Below are 20,703 nucleotides of genomic sequence, written 5' to 3'. Positions count from 1 at the left end.
TAAATGAAGTATTTTTCACGTTATGGACATTTTTTTTTTTCAGTACATGGCTGCCAAAAACTTGGGGTTGTACAATGAAATATCAGGGTTCTGTTTAGTCAAGTTAGCCCCTAGAGCCTTCCAAACGGCCTAATTTCCGTTTGTATGTAAATTAAAACACAAAAATATAAGCAATGCCAATCTTTTTATCACGGTTGTCATTTCAATAAAAGAAGGTGTCACTAGATATGACTGAGGGCAAACACACGGACACTTCCTTATTCCCTAAGGTCATATGCGGCAATGCTTGTTCTCATGTGAGCAACATCGCTCCAAAAAAATAAAAGCCAGCAGTGTGATGACATAAATGCACGCATATATCGCTATACATCTGTACACATGTATGCCACTTTTTAAAATGTTATTTATTGCTCCAAGACAGCAGCCATCCATTTTAGAGCAGCATTAGAGTGAAAGGGGCAGCCCAGTAGCAACTTGCAGGTGCCGGGTCCTCCAAAAAAGAAAGCAAAGTTTTATAATATTAACCGTCATCCAGCCAGGTATTTTCACTAACAGCATTTTGGATTCTATGTCAGGACCGGAGGCTTCGGATTATGCTTTATCTCTTATCTTTACTGCAACACGCAGCAGCCAATCACAAAGTAAAAAACATGAAAACTACATTTCCCATCAAAATCATCCTCGTAATGACCCTCCAATCAGGCTGCACTATTACTCATAAAGTCTGAAGCAAGCAAAGTCCTTCCTCTTTCTTTGCTGCTTCACACTAGAGCTAAATGACGTTATATTGCTCTTGATTTGTTTACATTACTGATATTTTATTAACTTAATGTGAGAGCGCAGCTTCGGCCTTCAAGCGCTCATCATCATTGCCTCGTGGGTCGGTGCAGCGCTTCAGCGTGACGCGGGGAAACGATCTCTGATCGTTTTTTCCATCTTCCAGTGTCGGTGAGGGGCCTCGGGAGCGTGCAGGCTCGAGAGATTGGTCTCTTATTTCGGCGATCCCGCATGCGCAAACCCTGTAATTATCATCGGGTTTGTAGTGGTGCGGTCGTGGAAAAAGGAGCTCTGCCGACTCCTCGATTCCCGCGTACGCCCGGAGGGGCTCTGATAATAATGATAAAGCTTAGCTCTAGGAGAACTGGTGCCAGGCCCCTCAAACTCTGCCAGTATAAATACTTGTTACCAAAATAGTTTTGTTCACCGACAAAAAGGTCTTTTGACCTATTGGGCACCGGGGACTCTTCCCCCACCCCCCCCTTTGTGGACTGGCAGTTGACTTGGGACCTCTTAATATCATAGCCCCCACTGCCACCATGGCCCAACAAGATAAGTATTATGGGGAATAGTCTGAAGACCATCAGATGCAAGAACGCCTGGTAGAGGCTCTTGATTTCCATGTACAAGACTCTGTAAACAGGGCTTTAGTGAAGGCTTTACGCCTGTTTGCCCAACCTATATTTAATTTTGGCTGCAGGCAATTTTGCGCAGGCTCGGGGACCCCTACCCCAAATTAGGTCAATATAAATGAGCCTGGCCGGTCAGATTCAGACCCCTTTGGGCATACCATTAATGCGGTATTAAATGACCATGAATATGGTGCCTTTTTTTTTTAACAGAACTCTGATCCCACTCTACAGTCAGGATATAATTCTTCTAATACTTCCTCCACTTCGGTCTCTGAGGAGGAGTCCTCCTCAGATAAGCGTAAGGCCAAACACAAATGCAAAAAGCGCCATTTGGATACATCTGACCCCTCTTCTCCTCCAGCGAAGAACCTGCTCTTCGATACGGACAATATCATTCACCCTAAGTGGACCCCCTGCCCAGAAGTGGCAGCCTATGTTCAATCCAGGCTCAGGAAGTGTTTTGAAAAAGACACTTGTAACACTCTAAGGTCAGAATGCCCTCGACCAGCCCTCGAGGGAAAGGTAGCAGAGACTCCGGAGTTGGATCCACATATGATCACGTTTTCTAAGAAATTTTCCAGATACCCAAAAAAGGGTATTGATAGAGCCTGGCGCGGTTGACAAGATGAACTGTTGGACATCTTGGGTCCCCTTACCAAGATCTTAGATCTCGCAATCCAAGCTAAAGAATCACAGGAGCCCATCGACCCTGACACATTGCTGAAATGGGCAGAGAGAGCCATTTGGGTAACGCGAATTGTTCAATGTCTACCGAGTGCAAAAAATCCTTCTTACTTTGCATTGACCCAAAATTGTCCGAGCTGGCTTCAGCGGACGCTGGACCTGCGGCTAAAGGACTTTTGTTTGGTGACAAGTTTGTGAAAGATCTTGCCAAATACGTCGCTACCTTTTCAGCTTTAGATAAGGCCCAAACTTTGATTAAAAAGTGTTTAAGAGTGGCCTTTTTCATAGGGCCGGGCGTTTCAGAGGTCGCTCGTCAGGCCGCTTTTCTTCGCAGACCTCACACCCTTATCAGAGAAACCGGGGAAGAGTCTAGCTACCAACCTAATCCCAACTTCTACCCCAACAGAGGTCGTGGCTACAGGGGTCGTAACCCCATGGGACCTCGCCGAGGAGGTTATTACGGACAAAATACATCTCAAACAGGTAAGTCTAATACCACGCTCAGAGGTGGTGTTGGGGGGCAGTGTGAGTCTCTTTGTTCAAAATTGGCTTCCGATTACTCAGGACACCTGGGTGTTAGATACAATTTCAGAATACCACCTAGAGTTTTACTCCGAACCACAGCAATCAGAGATTTCCCCCTCCTCTCCTTTTTCCCCCCAACAAGAGATGTTTTTTATAGATCAAGAATTAAAGGCGCTATTACAAAAAGGCGCTATTGTGGAATCGTGTCCTCATCAGCACAATGTTTCTCGGCCAGAAAAAGGGAGGGGGATCCCGTTTAGTTCTCAATCTGAAACAATTCAATGCTTGGATAATATATTGACACTTCAAGATGGAACGTATCCATCTTCTCAGAGATCTTTTACAAGAGGGAGACTGAATGGTCCGTCTAGATATCAAAGACGCTTATTTGACCATTCCGATATATGCTCCACATCGCAGATTTCTTCAATTCTTTTTGCACAATCGTTGCTACAAATTCTCAGCCCCCCTTTCGGTCTATCTTCAGCACCGTGGTGCTTCACGAAAGTAATGCGCCCGGTGATGCAATGGTTACGGGACAAAGGAGTGCGTCTGATTATCTATCTAGATGACATTCTCATTATGGCTCAGGAAGAACGCCTTGCTCATCTTCACCTGTCTTGGACGATGCAGCTCCTTCAAGATCCCAGCTTCATTATAAAATTTAGAAAAGTCTCAACTTCTCCCCGTTCAGAGCATAGAATTCTTAGGATTCAGACTAGATTCCATTGCAGCCCTTTTGAAGTTACCCTTGACCAAAAGGCTTGCTATAAAGAAAGAGTTGAAGAAAGCCTTGTTAGCTCCTTCAATTTCCTTGAGGGTTCTTGCCCGTCTGTTGGGCCTCCTAGCGTCTTCTATCCAGGCCATCTTTCTGGGCCCTCTTCATTATCGTGCCCTGCAGAGGCTGAAGATCCTTCATCTAATGAAGGGTTTGACATACTCCGTATCGATTGTTCTCTCCCGCGAAGCCCGATCAGAGCTTCAATGGTAGCTGAATCATATGGACGCCTGGAATGGCAGGGCAATATTTGCCTCTGTTTCAGAGGTGATCATAGAATCAGATGCCAGTAGATGGGGCTGGGGTGCCAGGTGTGGCCAGATAGAGACGGGGGGGTCGTTGGTCTCCGGAGGAACTCAAACTCCATATCAACTGCCTAGAACTCCTAGCGGGATCATTCGCAGTGAAGACCTTGTCCCCGTCCAATTCGAAATGCTGTATTCTCCTCAAGATGGACAATATTTCAGCGGTTCGATATATCAACAACCTGGGGTGAACTCGTTCCATGATGTTGGCGGAGATTGCCAAAGACTTTTGGCATTTTTGCCTAGCTCATCAGATCTCTGTGACGGCGGAATATATTCCGGGGAAGGTGAACTTAGTGGCGGACTGGAATTTCAGACATCTGAGAGATGCCAGCGATTGGCAGATCCAACCCAGAATATTTCAGTTTCTGAATCAACTCTGGGGTCCATGCAAAATAGATCTTTTTGCCTCCTGTCTGAACACTCATCTCCCACTCTTTTTTAGTTGGAGACCAGATCCGAATGCCCTCAGCTTGGATGAGTTTCTTCAAAATTGGAAAGGGGATCTGCCATTTGCATTCCCCCTGTTCTCCATGATTCAACGGGTCCTCTCGCAAACTATTCGACAAGAGGCAGAATTGATTCTAGTAACGCCATTCTGGAAAACTCAAGCTTGGTTTCCGATGGCTCTGAGCTTGTGCTGCACCGCTCCGGTGAGAATCCTCCCATCATGGGACCTCTTATTAGATCCACTTGGGAATCCTCATCCCCTGATCCTAGAGAACCAATTGATTCTCATGGCTTGGAGAATCTCGTGAATCTTCTCAAAGTACGAAAATTTCAGAAGACACTAGTTTCTTCCTTTTCCAATCCTTGGCACCTAGTACGCATAAAAGATACGCCTCCGCCTGGAGGCGATGTTTGGTTTGGTGCGATCAAAGGAAGGTGGATCCCATGGGGGCCCCAGTGCAAATGATAGTGAATTTCTTGTCTCACGTTGCAGGACAGTGAATAATTTCAGATCAGGCATTTCGGCTAAACATCCTCATATTGAAGGCAAACCAGTAGGGGAGCATCCATTAATTTGTAAATTGTTACGGGTTGTTCATACAATTCGACCTCCTCTTTCAAAATATTCATCTCTCTGGGATGTAAATGTCATTTTAAAATTTTTGATGGCTTGGCCAGCTAATGAAGCCCTTTCACGAAAGCAACTATCAGCAAAGTTGACTATGCTGCTTTGTTTAATCTCATGCAGGATAGTTTCGGTTGTCAAGGCCTTGGACATTGCAGGTAGAGTTTTTACTCCTTCTGGAGTATCCTTTCGCATTTCTAAACACACAAAATCGAATTCTAAATGTATTAGTTATCCAGCCTTCAGTGATAATTCCAAACTTTGTGTTGTAAATTGTTTAAAGTCATTTGAAGATGTTACTAGAGAGTTAAGAAGAGATGTACATGGACAATTGTTAATTTCTTTGCAGAAACCTTTTGGCCCAGTTTCTTCAGCAACTTCGGCGAGATAGGTCAGATGGTTGCTGCAAGAAGCAGGTATAGATGTTTCCATTTTTGGGGCTCATTCTGTTCGGGGAGCTATGGCCTCTAAGGATTTTTATACAGGGTCCAGATTGGAAGATATCGTGACAGCAGCTGATAGAACATCTTAAAGGTGGAAACTGATGACCAATCATAAACCGATTGTTGATGCGGTTTCTAATGTGATCGCTCAGCTTTGAACTAGCATAATCCGAAGCTTCCGGTCCCGACATAGAATCAAAAAGTTTCTAGCATACGCAACAAGAATTTTCAATTCTATTAAGGACACGGAGGCGAGGATTATCCCACCCGAGAACGTTGATTATTGTTATCTAAAAATCAAAGTATTTTTCCCACCCGATATATCATATTATGTACTAATAGTCAAGTGCAATTTATGGTTCATATGTTTTTCAAATCTTGATATTTTCAGGATTTTACCGTTGTTTTTCTTTCTTTAGATGAGAAATCCACCTGATGGATCCCAATTCATTCTAAGAGTTCTGAAAATGTCCCTGAGTTTTTCATGCACCGTTGTGCATTTCGGTCTTGGTTCCAGTTGACTTTATGTTTAATGGACTTGGATTTCGAAGATAATAAGATTCAGTTATCTGGTGGAGACGTACAAAGAAAGAGGAAGGACTTTGCTTGCTTCAGAGTAATAGTGCAGCCTGATTGGAGGGTCATTACAAGGCTGATGTTGATGGGAAATGTAGTTTTCATGTTTTTTACTTTGTGATTGGCTGCTGTGTGTTGCATTAAAGATAAGAGATAAAGCATAATCCTCGCCTCCATGTCCTTAATAGAGCTAGCTTCCAGTAATGACTCAATGGGGGGTCCCTGGCTTCCAGTAATCACAAAGTGGGGGGTCCACAGAAGTCAAAAGTTTGGGAACCACTGATATATACAATCAACTAGATAGCAGTGTTTTACCAGCAGCAGCACAATCTAATTTAAAAACAGGCTATAAAAAAGCAAGCATGTGAAATATATTCATGTATTGGATTTAGGATTTTTATGTAGTGCGCCTTTTACCCTAGGTAAGATGTGAAGCACTTGTTAGAATAATAACTATTATTTTAAATATTACATGCTTTTATTAGTGTGTGCTCCTCGCTGTATTGGAGGGCTCTGTCGGAATAGGTCAGTCCCTATTTTGGTCCATAGTCTGGGGGGGTGTTGCTTGCACCATTTAATAACATTACGTGTTGAGAATCTGTTTGGGCACGCCGAAAATAACAGAAATAACTCAAAATATATTAAAAAACACCTTCCATAAAGTTTCAACATATAACTGGATACATTTATTGTACAGCGTCTTGAAAGTGATTTTCTATATCCACTACTGACTAACCACAAATATAAGACACCCTTAATCTAATCAACTTCCTAGAGTAAAGTTTTGCTCTTAAAACACACTGCTTTCAGAGAAAAGGCAGGTTAGCCCTATTCTGATAAGCTCAAGTTGTGTTTAAAGTTCTGCTCTTGGCTCTCCAGAGCTAACTCACACCCGTCCTTAAGATGGCGCCCTGTGAGTATAGGGGTGTTATTGTCACAACTCCATTGTTCCACGTCCGGGGGACGCTGACACGGATCATCTGCAGCCTGGGAATCATCATAAAAACTCATCCAGAGTCCCTTTCTGACTCCTACTTGCTTCCCAGTTTGATATTGTTTACATTTGTTTCCATGGACATTAGGGCCCATAATGCACTGCCTAGCACTCAATAAGACCTGTTGTTCATTGCTTCCTATGGGAATCGCCCTGCTATTCCTCTGTACTAGATTATTTCCTCCAGGACTTGTTATAGACTGGAATCACACTCGTCTGTGATCAGTCTAATACAACCCAGCCATGTGACTCCACCCTGGGCTTGCTGCTGCCTGGAACTGCTTATAAGCTGCCATTTGCTGAAGTTCCCTGTTCGTGCATTGAAGTTTGTTCCTTGGAGTACCAGACCTCTTGTTGGTTCGTTTTTCAGATCTGTTCCTGCTTGCCTCAGCCCGGTTTGCTGTTCTCTGTTCCTGTGCAGCCTGCTACAGATTTTTCCCAGCACTGTTTGCTGTGCTCAGGGCCTGTGCAGCCTGCTACAGACTTCCCTAGCCCTGCTTGCTTTTGCTTTTTCTTTAGTCTGGCTTTTTGTACTCTTGGTGCAGCTCTTGAGCTGCTCTATTTCAAATTTTTCTTAGTTTGTTCCTTCTGTTCCTGCTAATATTTTCCAATTACTTATCCCTTCTGTTTCTACTTTAACTCCTGTAATTTCTCCTTTGTGTCTTAGATTTTTAACTAGTTTCTGTTCTGTTTCTCAAATATTTTCTGCAAACTCTAGTTCTCTTGATGTTCAGGTCTTGTGCTTGTTACAGTTTCTTAGAATCCTTGTATGCCTTACATTAGTTCTCTTGATGTTGAATTCTCATGCTTGTTGCAGTTTCCTAGCATCGTTATAAGACTTGCCTGTTCTCCAGTATTTGCTGCAGCTCTTAGGCTCCTTTCTAGCACTTGCTCTGTATTTTCCTCTTGGGTTACGGTGTCTGGTAAGTGTACTATTAGTCCTTACCTGTGTAGAAGTGTTTTCCTTTGTATAGGGGTTGGCTCCTGGTTTCCAGGAGCAATTCCTGCCCCATCCTTTGTCTTGTGCTGTATGTAGTCTTAAGTGCTTTATCTGTGACAGTGTCATTGCTATTTTCTAGGAATTGCCGCTGTGTCTGCAGCTGGACCCATAAGGGCTTGTCTTGTGCATGCAAGTATAATCCTTGTTTGTGCCCTAAGGTTTCAGAGACAGAATCATTTCTGTTGCCTCCTTTCTATTGGGCTTGTGGGGGTGATTATCTGCAAGAGTAAGCTGCACAGAGGCATTGACATTCCCGGTTACTGTGGGAAGTTCTGAATCTTTGGGAAACTTTAGTGGCAACCAGGGTGTTGTCCATTATTGATACATTTTCTGTTATTCACGCTAAGGTTGCTCTGCTTCACTATCCTCTTCCTGTGCGCAACCTGTTGCTGTTCTTTCCTGGGGTCTGCCTTTCTCTGCTCTGGTATACTACATCTATAGGGAGCTATTCCGTGACCTCGAGAGGTGCTCCGTCCGGAGTCCTGACAGATATGTGGTGTAAATGGCATAGGTATATTGTTAGCTTGTATTTAGAACAGTGAGTTGTGCCACAAGTTCTCATGTAACACACTCCAGAGACGTTAAAAATAAACAAGCAATTATTTGGCACCCTGCATGCTGAAGTGGGGCCTCTATGAACGTTCCCATGGTCTGAGAACTCTGCTATTTAATTATTATGGGAAAGGGCAGAGAATCACACCCCAGAGCATACATATAGGATTCCGCCAAAGAGTAGACATGAGGCAGAAGGCTAGCTAAGCAATCTGCCACAGATCAAATGGAGGGCCACCCTGCAGATACAAATTTTACAAAATGGGGAGTGCAGAGAAGACCTTTTAGTTAACTGAGTGAAAACTGTAATTTTCCAAATTAGAATAATCATTATGACACTCAATCGAGTTTGACATGTAAGCTTGTGTATCCCGCAAGTGATTACTGCACAGTTGGTTTTGTTAAAGGAGGTAGAAAACGAAAGAATTTGCTGCCGTTTAGGTCAGGCGCTCTGCATCTGTTGTGTTAGCAGATCAATGTTTGCTGGTAAACACACAGGATGGCCTGTGATCCAGATAAGTGTGCATTGTGGAATAGGTTGTGCAAGGCTTTGTAGAAACAGAGCCCAGGCCTGCAGGCAGCCCCCACAGATTGCTTCGATTATACACTTGTTGTGCAAAGACGCCATGAAGACTGTCCACAAGGCGCTCGATGGTTAACAAGACAGTGTTTATTCTAAGCACAAGGGGAGATCAATTATGCCTAGAAGGGATAAGGGTGAGGAGTGGATACTGTCTACTAGAATCATCTTACTACTGGCACTGAACAATCTGTTCATGTAGTCAGTGCCTTGGGTAGGGCTTTTCAAAAACACCACATTTCTCAGGGATAGTTCTGAAAGGAAACGTGCAAAATCATAACTTCTGTGTTGCTTTAGGTGCCAAACACTAAGGCACTGACGATGTATGTGCCACCATAAAATGTCTAAAAGTTCTTGGAAATTCCATTACTTGCTGGAGAAAAGGTCTACAATATGCTTGAATCTGCATATGGTCAAAGTGACAACACCCTCCCTCCATTGACATGCAGAGGCAGGAGGTATTTATAAAAAAAGCACAAGCTGATGTCGGACTGGGACTTCACTGCTCCTCCAAGAGGCCACGCAGAGGCAAAATTAAAAAATAAATGTGCTGAAAGTAACACAAATGGCTGGAAGTGAAAGAGTACAAGTAATCGGGCCAGTCACCATAGGCGTCAGCAACACACAAAAAAGAGGGACAACTATAAGGGATTCACCACAGAAAGGCTAGGATTTTCAATGGGTACATAAAGGAACAAATACAAATCGGTGTGCGTGCTCTAAAGCCACAGAGTAGAAAACAGCATGCCTCGAAGAGGCAGCACATGCACTGGCTGGGCAAGACCTAAAAAGGGTCACAACTTGACCCTATGAACTACCAGCCAATCTCACTACTCAATTGCGCTGGGAAAATGTATAGAAAACGTAATTATATCTATCCTACTGACTGGTTTAAGGAAGCAGCATTTTAGGTCAGGCAATGAGACTGCTTTGCTTCAATTAAATACCTAAAACTGAAGAAAATCTCACTATTGTTGATATTCATGGACTTGAAAATGGTATTCAGCTCATTCAACAGAAACTTGCTGTGGAGTACAATGTGCGACCAAGGAATATCAAACATATTGCCATACATCTTAAAATGGCGCCACAAAGACACTACAGCAAGAGTGAGATAGGGAGCAAAGGGGGGAAGGTACAGCAGAGTTTGCAACACAACTCAGTATCCGCCAAGGTTGCATAAAGCTTCAACTTAAATGAACTTACACATAAAGGATATGGGCAAGTTCCTTCAAGACTTAAGTCTATATGTCCTAATGATTACAGGCAAAAACGTTTGTATCTTTTTAGTCACAAATGATGTACTGATGAAACAAACAGAAATAGCAAAGCATCACTTACTACAGCTCTACAACCTCTACAGTGCAACCAAAAACAAAGTTTTAAACTAAAATCCAAAAGATTGAAAAAAACATTCCACGTCATGGAAAAAATTTGGAAAATGTTTTTGCCATTGACTATTAATTGTCTTGGGCAAAGCAGATGAAGAAAAAACTCACAGAAATGTGTCGCAACACTGGAGTTGTTCTACTTTGAAAGAATAAATTGGATAGTGAATCAGTAAGTCCATGCCCCAGGTTCACAGATTGAAGGCGTCAGGTATCACCTAATACAGGAGTGAACTTTGAAGATATAAAACACCAGACTTACACAAAAAAGAAAAAAATAATGTTAGCAGATGCTGTGAATGGGTCCAGGGACACAGACTGACACATTAAGATTAGGCTTGGGTGGAGTGGAGTTTGCTGAGTTGCACAACGCGGAGCTCTGTGAAGTGCCCAAAAACTCTATGAGAAGTTCTGCACGCCGTGTAGTGCATTAGGTCACGCTGTTTGTGCTGATTTGTAGCGCCAAGTGTTTGTCCTGCGCTGAAAAATCAGCGCAAATGGCTTCCTGCGCAGCACAAGAGGGTGCTGCTTCTTTTCTGTGCTCTAGTTGATTTTTTCCTGGCGCAGCAGCTACCTCAACGTGAGCGGAAGATTTTTCAACGCGAGCGGTCGCAACCATCTGCAACCACTTGTGCTGAGAAATCTCACTGTGAGGTAGTTTTGAGCAAGATTTTCCTTGCTCGTGCTCACCAACTCACTGTTGACGAGGGAGAGCGAGAAAAAAAAAAAATACAAAAAAAAAAACCCTCAGCCTCACTACCTGGACTTTTTCGGAACTCCACGTTCTAAGAGGAGTGTGAAAAACTCTGTGAGGGGAGTTCACTGCCCACCTCTAATTAAGACCAGAACCAGGCACAACCAGCTTCAAATCTGCAGCCCAAACCCTTTTTCTTTACTGGGTCAGAATAAGGACCAACGCTGATGTCCAAATCTACTTAAACCCCCAAGAAATCCTGAATTGTTGGAACTTAGCAAAAATTGATTGTGGAACATTTTTGACGTGATCCTTCCAATCAATGGGATTGCCCAAGTTCGAAACAAAAAAAAAAAAAAAAAACAGGCTCTATGTCTAAATCCTAAAGAGGCTACAGAAGCTGCCCATTAACCAAAGACAGATGAGTTGCTGATATGTATCAACAGGTTTTCATTTCTTAAAAATTTTTCAATAATGAAAGATTGCTAATTAATCCAATCATGATCATGTAAATGCATTCATAACATGTAACTAAGACACGATACATAGGGACATGGAAATGAAAGTTTTTTCTAAAGCAAAGGAACATGTTTTAAACACTTGCACAATTGAAGCTGCTATTTTGAAAATGCAATGCTATTTTATTTTCATTTTGTATGGCTATTAGCTGAAACAATAAATTGGAGTTTGTTACAACTGGCCTGTCCTAATTAAAGGGTAAAGTTAACATGATCTTAGGCACTCTACTGTTGCAAATCTTAAAGTAGATCTTTTATAGAAGAAGCATAGGAGAAGCAGCAATTTGTACATAGGTTTGGGAGCACTAGCAACAACATATTTAGTTGGATGATGTGTAGAAACAATGTTGATTTCACTATTTTTCCAGACCTTAAGCATTGTGACCAGCACCGACTGAGGCAAAAGGATGCCTATATGATGGTAATGTCAGAGGAACACCAACTTATATTTTTACCCTCTGGGGCCTAGCATTGGCAATGAGAGCCTGAGAGCTTTTACAGTCTTGGTAAAGCTCATGAAGTACTATTCTGCGATAAAGATTTACTATTTTTCAGAATCATATGAAGTGTCATGCATGCCTCTTGATTTCATATTTTAAAGATTAATATGGAGCAGGGGGGCCATAGAGGGTTAAGGCCTATGAATAAGCATAGATTGTGCACCGCAGGAACAGGAGAAAGCAGACTCTTGGCTGGTAAGGGTCGAGAACCTTCAGCCCTGCTTTAAAGCTCTAAGTAGCAATCAAAAACATCCACAGTGAAGACACTGAAGCTTTATACTAGTGGGTCTCCAGGAACAGGAAGATGCTCTCAGTTGAAGTGCCAGACTAACTGAAAACAATTCTAACTCTGCAAATGTAATGTTGTGCAGGACCTAAAGGCAGTATTTAAAATATTTTTTAATGTGCACCACAAATTATAGTTTACATTCTAAGATTTAAGAACACAGAATGCAGCTGTGATATTAATGGACTTACCCCAGAAGAGCGTTCCCAGATGCCTCCATCTGTCCCTTTAACCTTTTCTTCTAGTGCAATGCAGCTTGAATCCGGAATTTTGCTAGCGTTATAAATGAATACAGAGAGAAGCACTACCGGAGCTTCCAAATAGAACTCTAATGAGGGCTTGAAGTCCAAAATAAAAATAGATGCAGTTGTAATTATTACAGTAGCTATTTGTGCTGTAAGTACATGAAACATGTTGTCACGGAACTTCAAGATGAATGCCACAGAGAGACCAGAAAAGGCCATGATGAAAATAAGTGCAACTGAAAATTGATTGTGGCCATAAAAAAATCCACATGACTGTATTTGATTGCGGTTTTCAGACTGCAGAGCCAGGATTAGTCCGTTGAATAAGACGCCAAAAATATACAATTTGCTGTTCTGTATGAATATATTTTCTGTAAACTGGCCCCCTTCTTTTAAAATCTTTTCACTGTAGATGTTAGCCAGTGCAGATATAAAACACTGTATTATTATTAGAAAGTGTCCAAAGCCCATGCTGAACCTTTTGAGAGCCCATGAGTTCAACTTTGTGGCAGATGTGGAGTCTGGTACAGAGTTTTCGGCTTCTTGATTTGTGCTAACAGCATTAGACTTGTGAAGGCAGCCTTTGGAGGTGCTTGGCAGTATATGTTGATGAAGGTCAGGGGATGATGTGTCATGTTTATGGTTCCCAGTTCCTGCATTGAGAGCCACGATAGACAGGAATAATATCGTTAGAGATGCCCATTGCACCCACGAGAGACGTCGCCTGTGCATTTGTTGGAGACAAAAGAAAACCACAAATTATATGTATGTGGAAATTGGTGCTGTCATAAGTACCATCTTTGTAAGTGTAATCACATGAGTCAGAAAAGCTTTCCATTAATAGTATTTGAAAATTATTTCTTAATATAAATTGCAGAACTGTTCGTTGTAGAGCCCACATATGTATACATACAATCACAGTAGAAATACCTAGGCATCAGTAAGTTTGCCTCAAATTCCGAATGTTGGAAATGGCCCTTCTGCAGGATTATCCCCAGACTTTTTGCCTTCCTCCTTCTCTTTTTCAGACCTCATTTTTGCCGGTTTCTAGACTCTGCGCACTTTACCACTGCTAACCAGTGCTAAAGTGCATATGCTCTCTCCCTTTAAGCATGGTAACATTGGATCATTGCCAATTGGACTATTTAATTTACCTGTAAGTCCCTAGTAATGTGCACTGTATGTGCCTAGGGCCTGTAGATTAAATGCTACTAGTGGACCTGCAGCACTGGTTGTGCCACCCACTTAAGTAGCCACTTCCCCTTGTCTCAGGCCTGCCATTGCAAGGCCTGTGTGTGCAGTTTCACTGCCACTTCGACTTGGCATTTAAAAGTACTTGCCAAGCCTAAAACTCCCCTTTTTCTACATATAAGTCACCCCTAATGTGTGCCCTAGGAAACCCCTAGAGCAGGGTGCTGTGTGGGTAAAAGGCAGGACATGTACCTTTGTAGTTTATATGTCCTGGTAGTGTAAAACTCCTAAATTCGTTTTTACACTACTGTGAGGCCTGCTCCCTTCATAGGCTAACATTGGGGCTGCCCTCATACATTATTGAGGTGGCAGCTGCTGATCTGAAAGGAGCAGGAAGGTCATATTTAGTATGGCCAGAATGGTAATACAAAATCCTGCTGACTGGTGAAGTCGGATTTAATATTACTATTCTAGAAATGCCACTTTTAGAAAGTGAGCATTTCTTTGCATTTAAATCTTTCTGTGCCTTACAAGCCACGTCTGGCTAGGTTTAGTTGACAGCTCCTTGTGCATTCACTCAGACACACCCCAAACACAGGGTACTCAGTCTCACTTGCATACATCTGCATTTTTAATGGGTCTTCCTGGGCTGGGAGGGTGGACACCCCCTACTGGGACCCTGGCAGACAGGATTGAACTGAAAGGGGACCTGGTGCACTTCTTAGCCACTCTTTGAAGTCTCCCCCACTTCAAAGGCACATTTAGGTATAAAATAGGGCCTCTGCCCTACCACCTCAGACACTTGCTGGAGAAGAAACCTGAACCAGAACCTGCATCCTGCCAAGAAGAACTGCCTGGCTGCTCAAAGGACTCACCGGTCTGCTTTCTACAAAGGACTGCTGCCTTGCTGTTGGCCTGCTGCCTTGTTGAACTCTTGTCTGGCTGCCAAAGTGCTCTCTCCAAGGGCTTGGATAGAGCTTGCCTCCTGTTCCCTGAAGTCTCAGGACCAAAAAGACTTCCCTTTTTCATTTGGACTCCTCGTGCGGCGAAAAATTTGACGCACGCCGACGCTGCCCGACGCCTACGGGGCGACTGGAACTTCGACGCACGCCCTCGCATGGACAACGCCGCCCGGCTTCCAGAGAGGAAATCAACGCAACGCCTGCCGTGAGAAAGAAAATTCCACGCACAGCCTCCCAGAACGACACGCAGCCGGATAACAAGCCGAGGAATCCACGCACAGACCCTGGGACATCTGGTAATCCCGCGAACCATAGAAGGAGTTGGCCCGCGTGCCGGAAAACGACGCACGTCTCCCCTAGTGAAAAATAACGACGCAAGTCTGTTTGTGAAGGGGCGAAACCGACGCACACACCATGTTTCTTCCCTCAGAACGACGCACGTCTCCCCGCATGAAAAACAACAACGCAAGTCCGTGTGTGAAGGGGCGAAACCGACGCACACACCATTTTTCCACGCATCTCCTCCTCTGCGGCCCTCTGCGGAGACTTTCCACTCCAAACCAGGTACTTTGTGCTTGAAAGAGACTTTGTTTGCTTTTTAAAGACTTAAGACACTTTTTATCACTTTTCAGTGATATTCCTACAAATTTTTATTGCATCTTTTATTGTGTTGATCTACAAATATCCAGATAAATATTATATATTTTTCTAAACACTGTGTGGTGTATTTTTGTGGTGCTATATGGTGTTATTGTATGATTTATTGCACAAATACTTTACACATTGCCTTCTAAGTTAAGCCTGACTGCTCGTGCCAAGCTACCAGAGGGTGGGCACAGGATAATTTGGATTGTGTGTGACTTACCCTGACTAGAGTGAGGGTTCTTGCTTGGACAGAGGGTAACCTGACTGCCAACCAAAAACCCCATTTCTAACACTGAACCAATGTAATTCACCAGAATAATAGGGCTTCCATGAGTCAAACACTGCATGGGGACTGTGAAGTGGACTAGGGATAAATGTCCATGGAAATCGCGGTGTCCTCAAAAGGTTCTTTAACGCACTCTCTTTACAGCTATTTTCTGATTCTCTGAAAGGGAGCTGCTCTGTGCTGCTGGGAACGTGCAGGGACGCCTGCCTGGATAATAGAACATGCCTACCTGAGTTGGTTGACATTGGCGTACAAAGCTATGATTGTTTTGCATTGCGGTCGTGTTGGGAGAATTCGGACAAACAAGCACCGTAAGTACCCCTAGAGGCTGGCACGCAACAGCGTCCGGAGACGGGCCACTACACAGGATTGCATAAATATGCTGAGGGGAAAGACACTAGGTAACTAGCGAAACAGCCCGGCTCGGTGTGAAACTTGGGCCCTCCGGATGTGCAGAGGGGTCATTAATACTTAAGTTCCCACACCAATTGTACTACATAGGGGGCCCAAGAAAAATATAATACATGTATACAGGAATATCCTATGGTAAAATTGGCAGTGAAGCTCAGCCACTACGTCCAAGACATAACTTTCTTCCCAGGTGGCTTGAGTGGCACCTAGTTAAAGTGCTCCCCACTGCCTGTGAGTAGTGAGTAATATACACTATTTCTAGTAATAGAGCAACAACGATTGGATCTTTCAGCAGAGGGACTCTACTGGCTCTGAGTTCACCTGGAGAGAGCATGGAGACACCCAGTGCGACTGATACCACAGTAGTTTGGTCTTGAAATTATATCTCCAACCCGTATTTCAAGCTCACTCATCCCCACACTGACCGGCTTGCTCTTCCCTCTGGGAGTTGAGGTGGCCCACGAACAGAGGTAACGCGTGTTCCGGGTGCCCAGGGGAAGAGCCAAATACTGTTTTCTCACCATAGCTAAAGATAGACCTCAGAAACAAACAGCGAGTAATACAATTACACAATATATGATGCCCTGCCAAGCCGCCCACAGGATCACCAGACTGGGATCGTACTCCAGACCGTCCGTCGCAACTAACAACCAAACCATCAAGAGCTACATTGAAGGAGGCCATACAAGGCTTCAGAACGGCACTAGAAAGAAATAATGCTGGAGTATCTGTAGAAGTAAATCTCCTTTGAGCGAATTTACACAAGACAGCTAGAAAAATGGGTATTATGGAAACTAACATCAGGTACAGGCCTTGCGTGCAGTGTGGGTAGAACTCTTCAAAACGAACTCCTTTGTAAGGCGGGTGCTTTGGTGCAATTGCAAAAGTCCCTGCTCGGAACTGCACAGGAACAGGATGAGGAGGCTAGTCTGCGACAGCAGGTGGCGTTGTTGTGAGACAGACCTGAACGCTTTACCCTGCAATCTTACCGCCAACCACTATACAGAAGGGGAGGTAGCTCGAGGTGCCGCCTAGGTTGGATCTTTAAACGTGAAAACACCAGTGTCTCCCATATTGCACCTTAGGACCCAAACGCGGTCTGATGTATACACACAACAAGATAACTTGAATACACTCAGAGACCACTTGAAAATGGAGTATACCAGTCTGTGCATTGCAGATGGGGACAGAGTTTTGGCATTCCTGGCAGGATTACGGCTTCTGCGAGGTGGGGACTTGGCAGCACAAGAACTAGATGCGTATCTCACATTAGAAGAAGCAAGACATTGGCCTGTCTACCATGGGGCAAGTCTCCTGGGAGCCATGGATTCTCAGCAGAATTTCATCAGGCGTACACATCGGACCTACCGCAGCGCCTACTACAAGTGTATCTGGAGGCCAGGGAGGGTGGAATACTGCCTCCTTCCATTAGAGAAGGGTGCATCACCAGGATTCTAAAACAGGGATCTAAGCCATTGGACCCTTTCTCCTATCAACCACTTACATTGATAAATATGGACATGAAAGTGCTGTGCAAGGTTCCTGCGCTCCGACTATGGCCAGTTATCACCCAATTGATACATTCTGACCAGTGCGTGTTCATACTGGGACAGAACGCCGCTACAAATCTAAAGAAACTGATCCATGTAACGCACTAAGTAGAGGGGCAGAGGAGGAACTGGTAGTGATGTCGATCAACATAGGCCAGGCTTTCGACACGGAGACTGGCAATACTTAATGGTGCTATTACAAGCAATGGGATTTGGTCAACAGTATAGATCATCAATAAGACTATTATACTCAGAGCAGACGGCTAAAGACAGCCTTGGCCGCTTATGCCCTGCAATGTGAGGAGTGGGTATAGGGATGAGACAGCACTGTCCGCTCTCCCCACTTCTCTTTGTAATATCATTAGTACCTCTGGAGATTCAAATTAGCCAGAAAATGGCAGCATGGGGTATGTGGGTGGGAGAGATGACACACTTGGTATCACTTTACTTCGACAACACACTATTTTAACTTACAGCCCTCAGGATTTACTACCATTGCTACTGAGGCACCTTGATACATTTGGGGACCTCACAGGACTGAGGATCTATACACAAAAATCACTGGTGTTTCTGTAGGGGGGACTGGCGAGAAAGGATGCAGTTGCCCTACCTCTGATGCAGTTGAGATGGGATTGAACAGTTCAGATACCTAGAATTGGTAGTGGCTTCTACTCCATGGAAACAAACACTATAATATTGATGGAATACCAGAGGGCCTTGGTGCATCAGTGCAATTCTGGACCTTCCTACCGTCGCCCATGATTGAGCTTGTCGCAGTTGCAAAAATGGTCTTCCTGCCCCAATGCCTTTATAATCCACAACATGCCTTCAACACTCTACTGCAGGCGACTTTGAGACAACTGCACTCCCTGCTTATGAAGCTCATCAGGGCGGAGGAAGAAATAGAGTAACTAGATGTAAGGAAATGCCTCCTTGGCATGGTTACCCCCTGACTTTTTGCCTTTGCTGATGCTATGTTTTGAATTGAAAGTGTGCGGAGGCCTGCTAACCAGGCCCCAGCACCAGTGTTCTTTCCCTAACCTGTACTTTTGAATCCACAATTGGCACACCCTGGCATCCAGGTAAGTCCCTTGTAACTGGTACCCCTGGTACCAAGGGCCCTGATGCCAGGGAAGGTCTCTAAGGGCTGCAGCATATCTTATGCCACCCTGGGGACCCCTCACTCAGCACAGACACACTGCTTACCAGCTTGTGTGTGCTGGTGAGAACAAAACGAGTAAGTCGACATGGCACTCCCCTCAGGGTGCCATGCCAACCTCACACTGCCTATGCAGTATAGATAAGTCACCCCTCTAGTAGGCCTTACAGCCCTAAGGCAGGGTGCACTATACCATAGGTGAGGGCACCAGTGCATGAGCACTGTGCCCCTACAGTGTCTAAGCCAAACCTTAGACATTGTAAGTGCAGGGTAGCCATAAGAGTATATGGTCTGGGAGTCTGTCAAACACGGACTCCACAGCACCATAATGGCTACACTGAAAACTGGGAAGTTTGGTATCAAACTTCTCAGCACAATAAATGCACACTGATGCTAGTGTACATTTTATTGTAAAATACACCCCAGAGGGCACCTTAGAGGTGCCCCCTGAAACCTTAACTGACTATCTGTGTAGGCTGACTGGTTCCAGCAGCCTGCCACAACCGAGACATGTTGCTGGCCCCATGGGGAGAGTGCCTTTGTCACTCTGAGGCCAGTAACAAAGCCTGCACTGGGTGGAGATGCTAACACCTCCCCCAGGCAGGAGCTGTAACACCTGGCGGTGAGCCTCAAAGGCTCACCCCTTTGTTCCAGCACCGCAGGACACTCCAGCTAGTGGAGTTGCCCGCCCCCTCCGGCCACGGCCCCCACTTTTGGCGGCAAGGCCGGAGAAAATAATGAGAACAACAAGGAGGAGTCACTGGCCAGTCAGGACAGCCCCTAAGGTGTCCTGAGCTGAAGTGACTAACTTTTAGAAATCCTCCATCTTGCAGATGGAGGATTCCCCAATAGGATTAGGGATGTGACCCCCTCCCCTTGGGAGGAGGCACAAAGAGGGTGTACCCACCCTCAGGGCTAGTAGCCATTGGCTACTAACCCCCCAGACCTAAACACGCCCTTAAATTTAGTATTTAAGGGCTCCCCTGAACCTAAGAATTTAGATTCCTGAAACTACAAGAAGAAGAAGTCTGCTGAGCTGAAAAACCCCTGCAGAGGAAGAACAGAAGACACCAACTGCTTTGGCCCCAGTCCTACCGGCCTGTCTCCTGCCTTCCAAAAAACCCTGCTCCAGCGACGCTTTCCAAGGGACCAGCGACCTCTGAATCCTCTGAGGACTGCCCTGCTTCAAGAAAGACAAGAAACTCCAGAGGACAGCGGCACTGCTCCAAAAGAACTGCTACTTTGTTTCAAGGAGCAGACTTAAAGACCCCTGCAACTCCCCGCAAGAAGCGTGAGACTTGCAACACTGCACCCGGCGACCCCGACTCGACTGGTGGAGAACCAACACCTCAGGGAGGACCCTCCGGCGACTCCGAGACCGTGAGTAACCAAAGTTGTCCCCCTGAGCCCCCACAGCGACGCCTGCAGAGGGAATCCCGAGGCTCCCCCTGACCGCGACTGCCTGAACTCCATTTCCCGACGGCTGGAAAAGACCCTGCACCCGCAGCCCCCAGCACCTAAAGGAACGGAACTCCTGTGCAGGAGTGACCCCCAGGAGGCCCTCTCCCTTGCCCAGGTGGTGGCTACCCCGAGGAGCCCCCCCCCTTGCCTGCCTGCACCGCTGAAGAGATCCTTTGGTCTCTCATTGAAAACCATTGAAAACCCGACGAGTGTTTGCACACTGCACCCGGCCGCCCCTGCGCTGCTGAGGGTGTACTTTTTGTGCTGACTTGTGTCCCCCCCGGTGCCCTACAAAACCCCCCTGGTCTGCCCTCCGAAGACGCGGGTACTTACCTGCTGGCAGACTGGAACCGGGGCACCCCCTTCTCTCCATTGAAGCCTATGTGTTTTGGGCACCTCTTTGATCTCTGCACCTGACCGGCCCTGAGCTTCTGGTGTGGTAACTTTGGGGTTGCTCTGAACCCCCAACGGTGGGCTACCTTGGAC

General features: G+C 45.1%; 1 protein-coding gene across 6 annotated transcripts in view; it reads right to left on the bottom strand.

Moving 5' to 3' along the window:
- SLC35A5 (solute carrier family 35 member A5) overlaps positions 1–20,703 on the bottom strand; it is a 142,875-nt gene that overhangs the window by 31,053 nt on the left and 91,119 nt on the right. For all 6 annotated transcript variants that reach the window (XM_069204173.1, XM_069204177.1, XM_069204172.1 and 3 more), the window contains one exon: positions 12,499–13,276. In XM_069204173.1, coding sequence (XP_069060274.1) covers positions 12,499–13,276 — 778 coding nt within the window. The remainder of the gene's footprint in view (positions 1–12,498; positions 13,277–20,703) is intronic.

Source organism: Pleurodeles waltl, chromosome 8 (genome assembly GCF_031143425.1).
Source record: "Pleurodeles waltl isolate 20211129_DDA chromosome 8, aPleWal1.hap1.20221129, whole genome shotgun sequence".
Lineage (NCBI taxonomy): Eukaryota > Metazoa > Chordata > Amphibia > Caudata > Salamandridae > Pleurodeles > Pleurodeles waltl.
The sequence above is the reverse complement of the archived record's forward strand: the minus strand, read 5'-3'. Positions and strand labels throughout refer to the sequence as shown.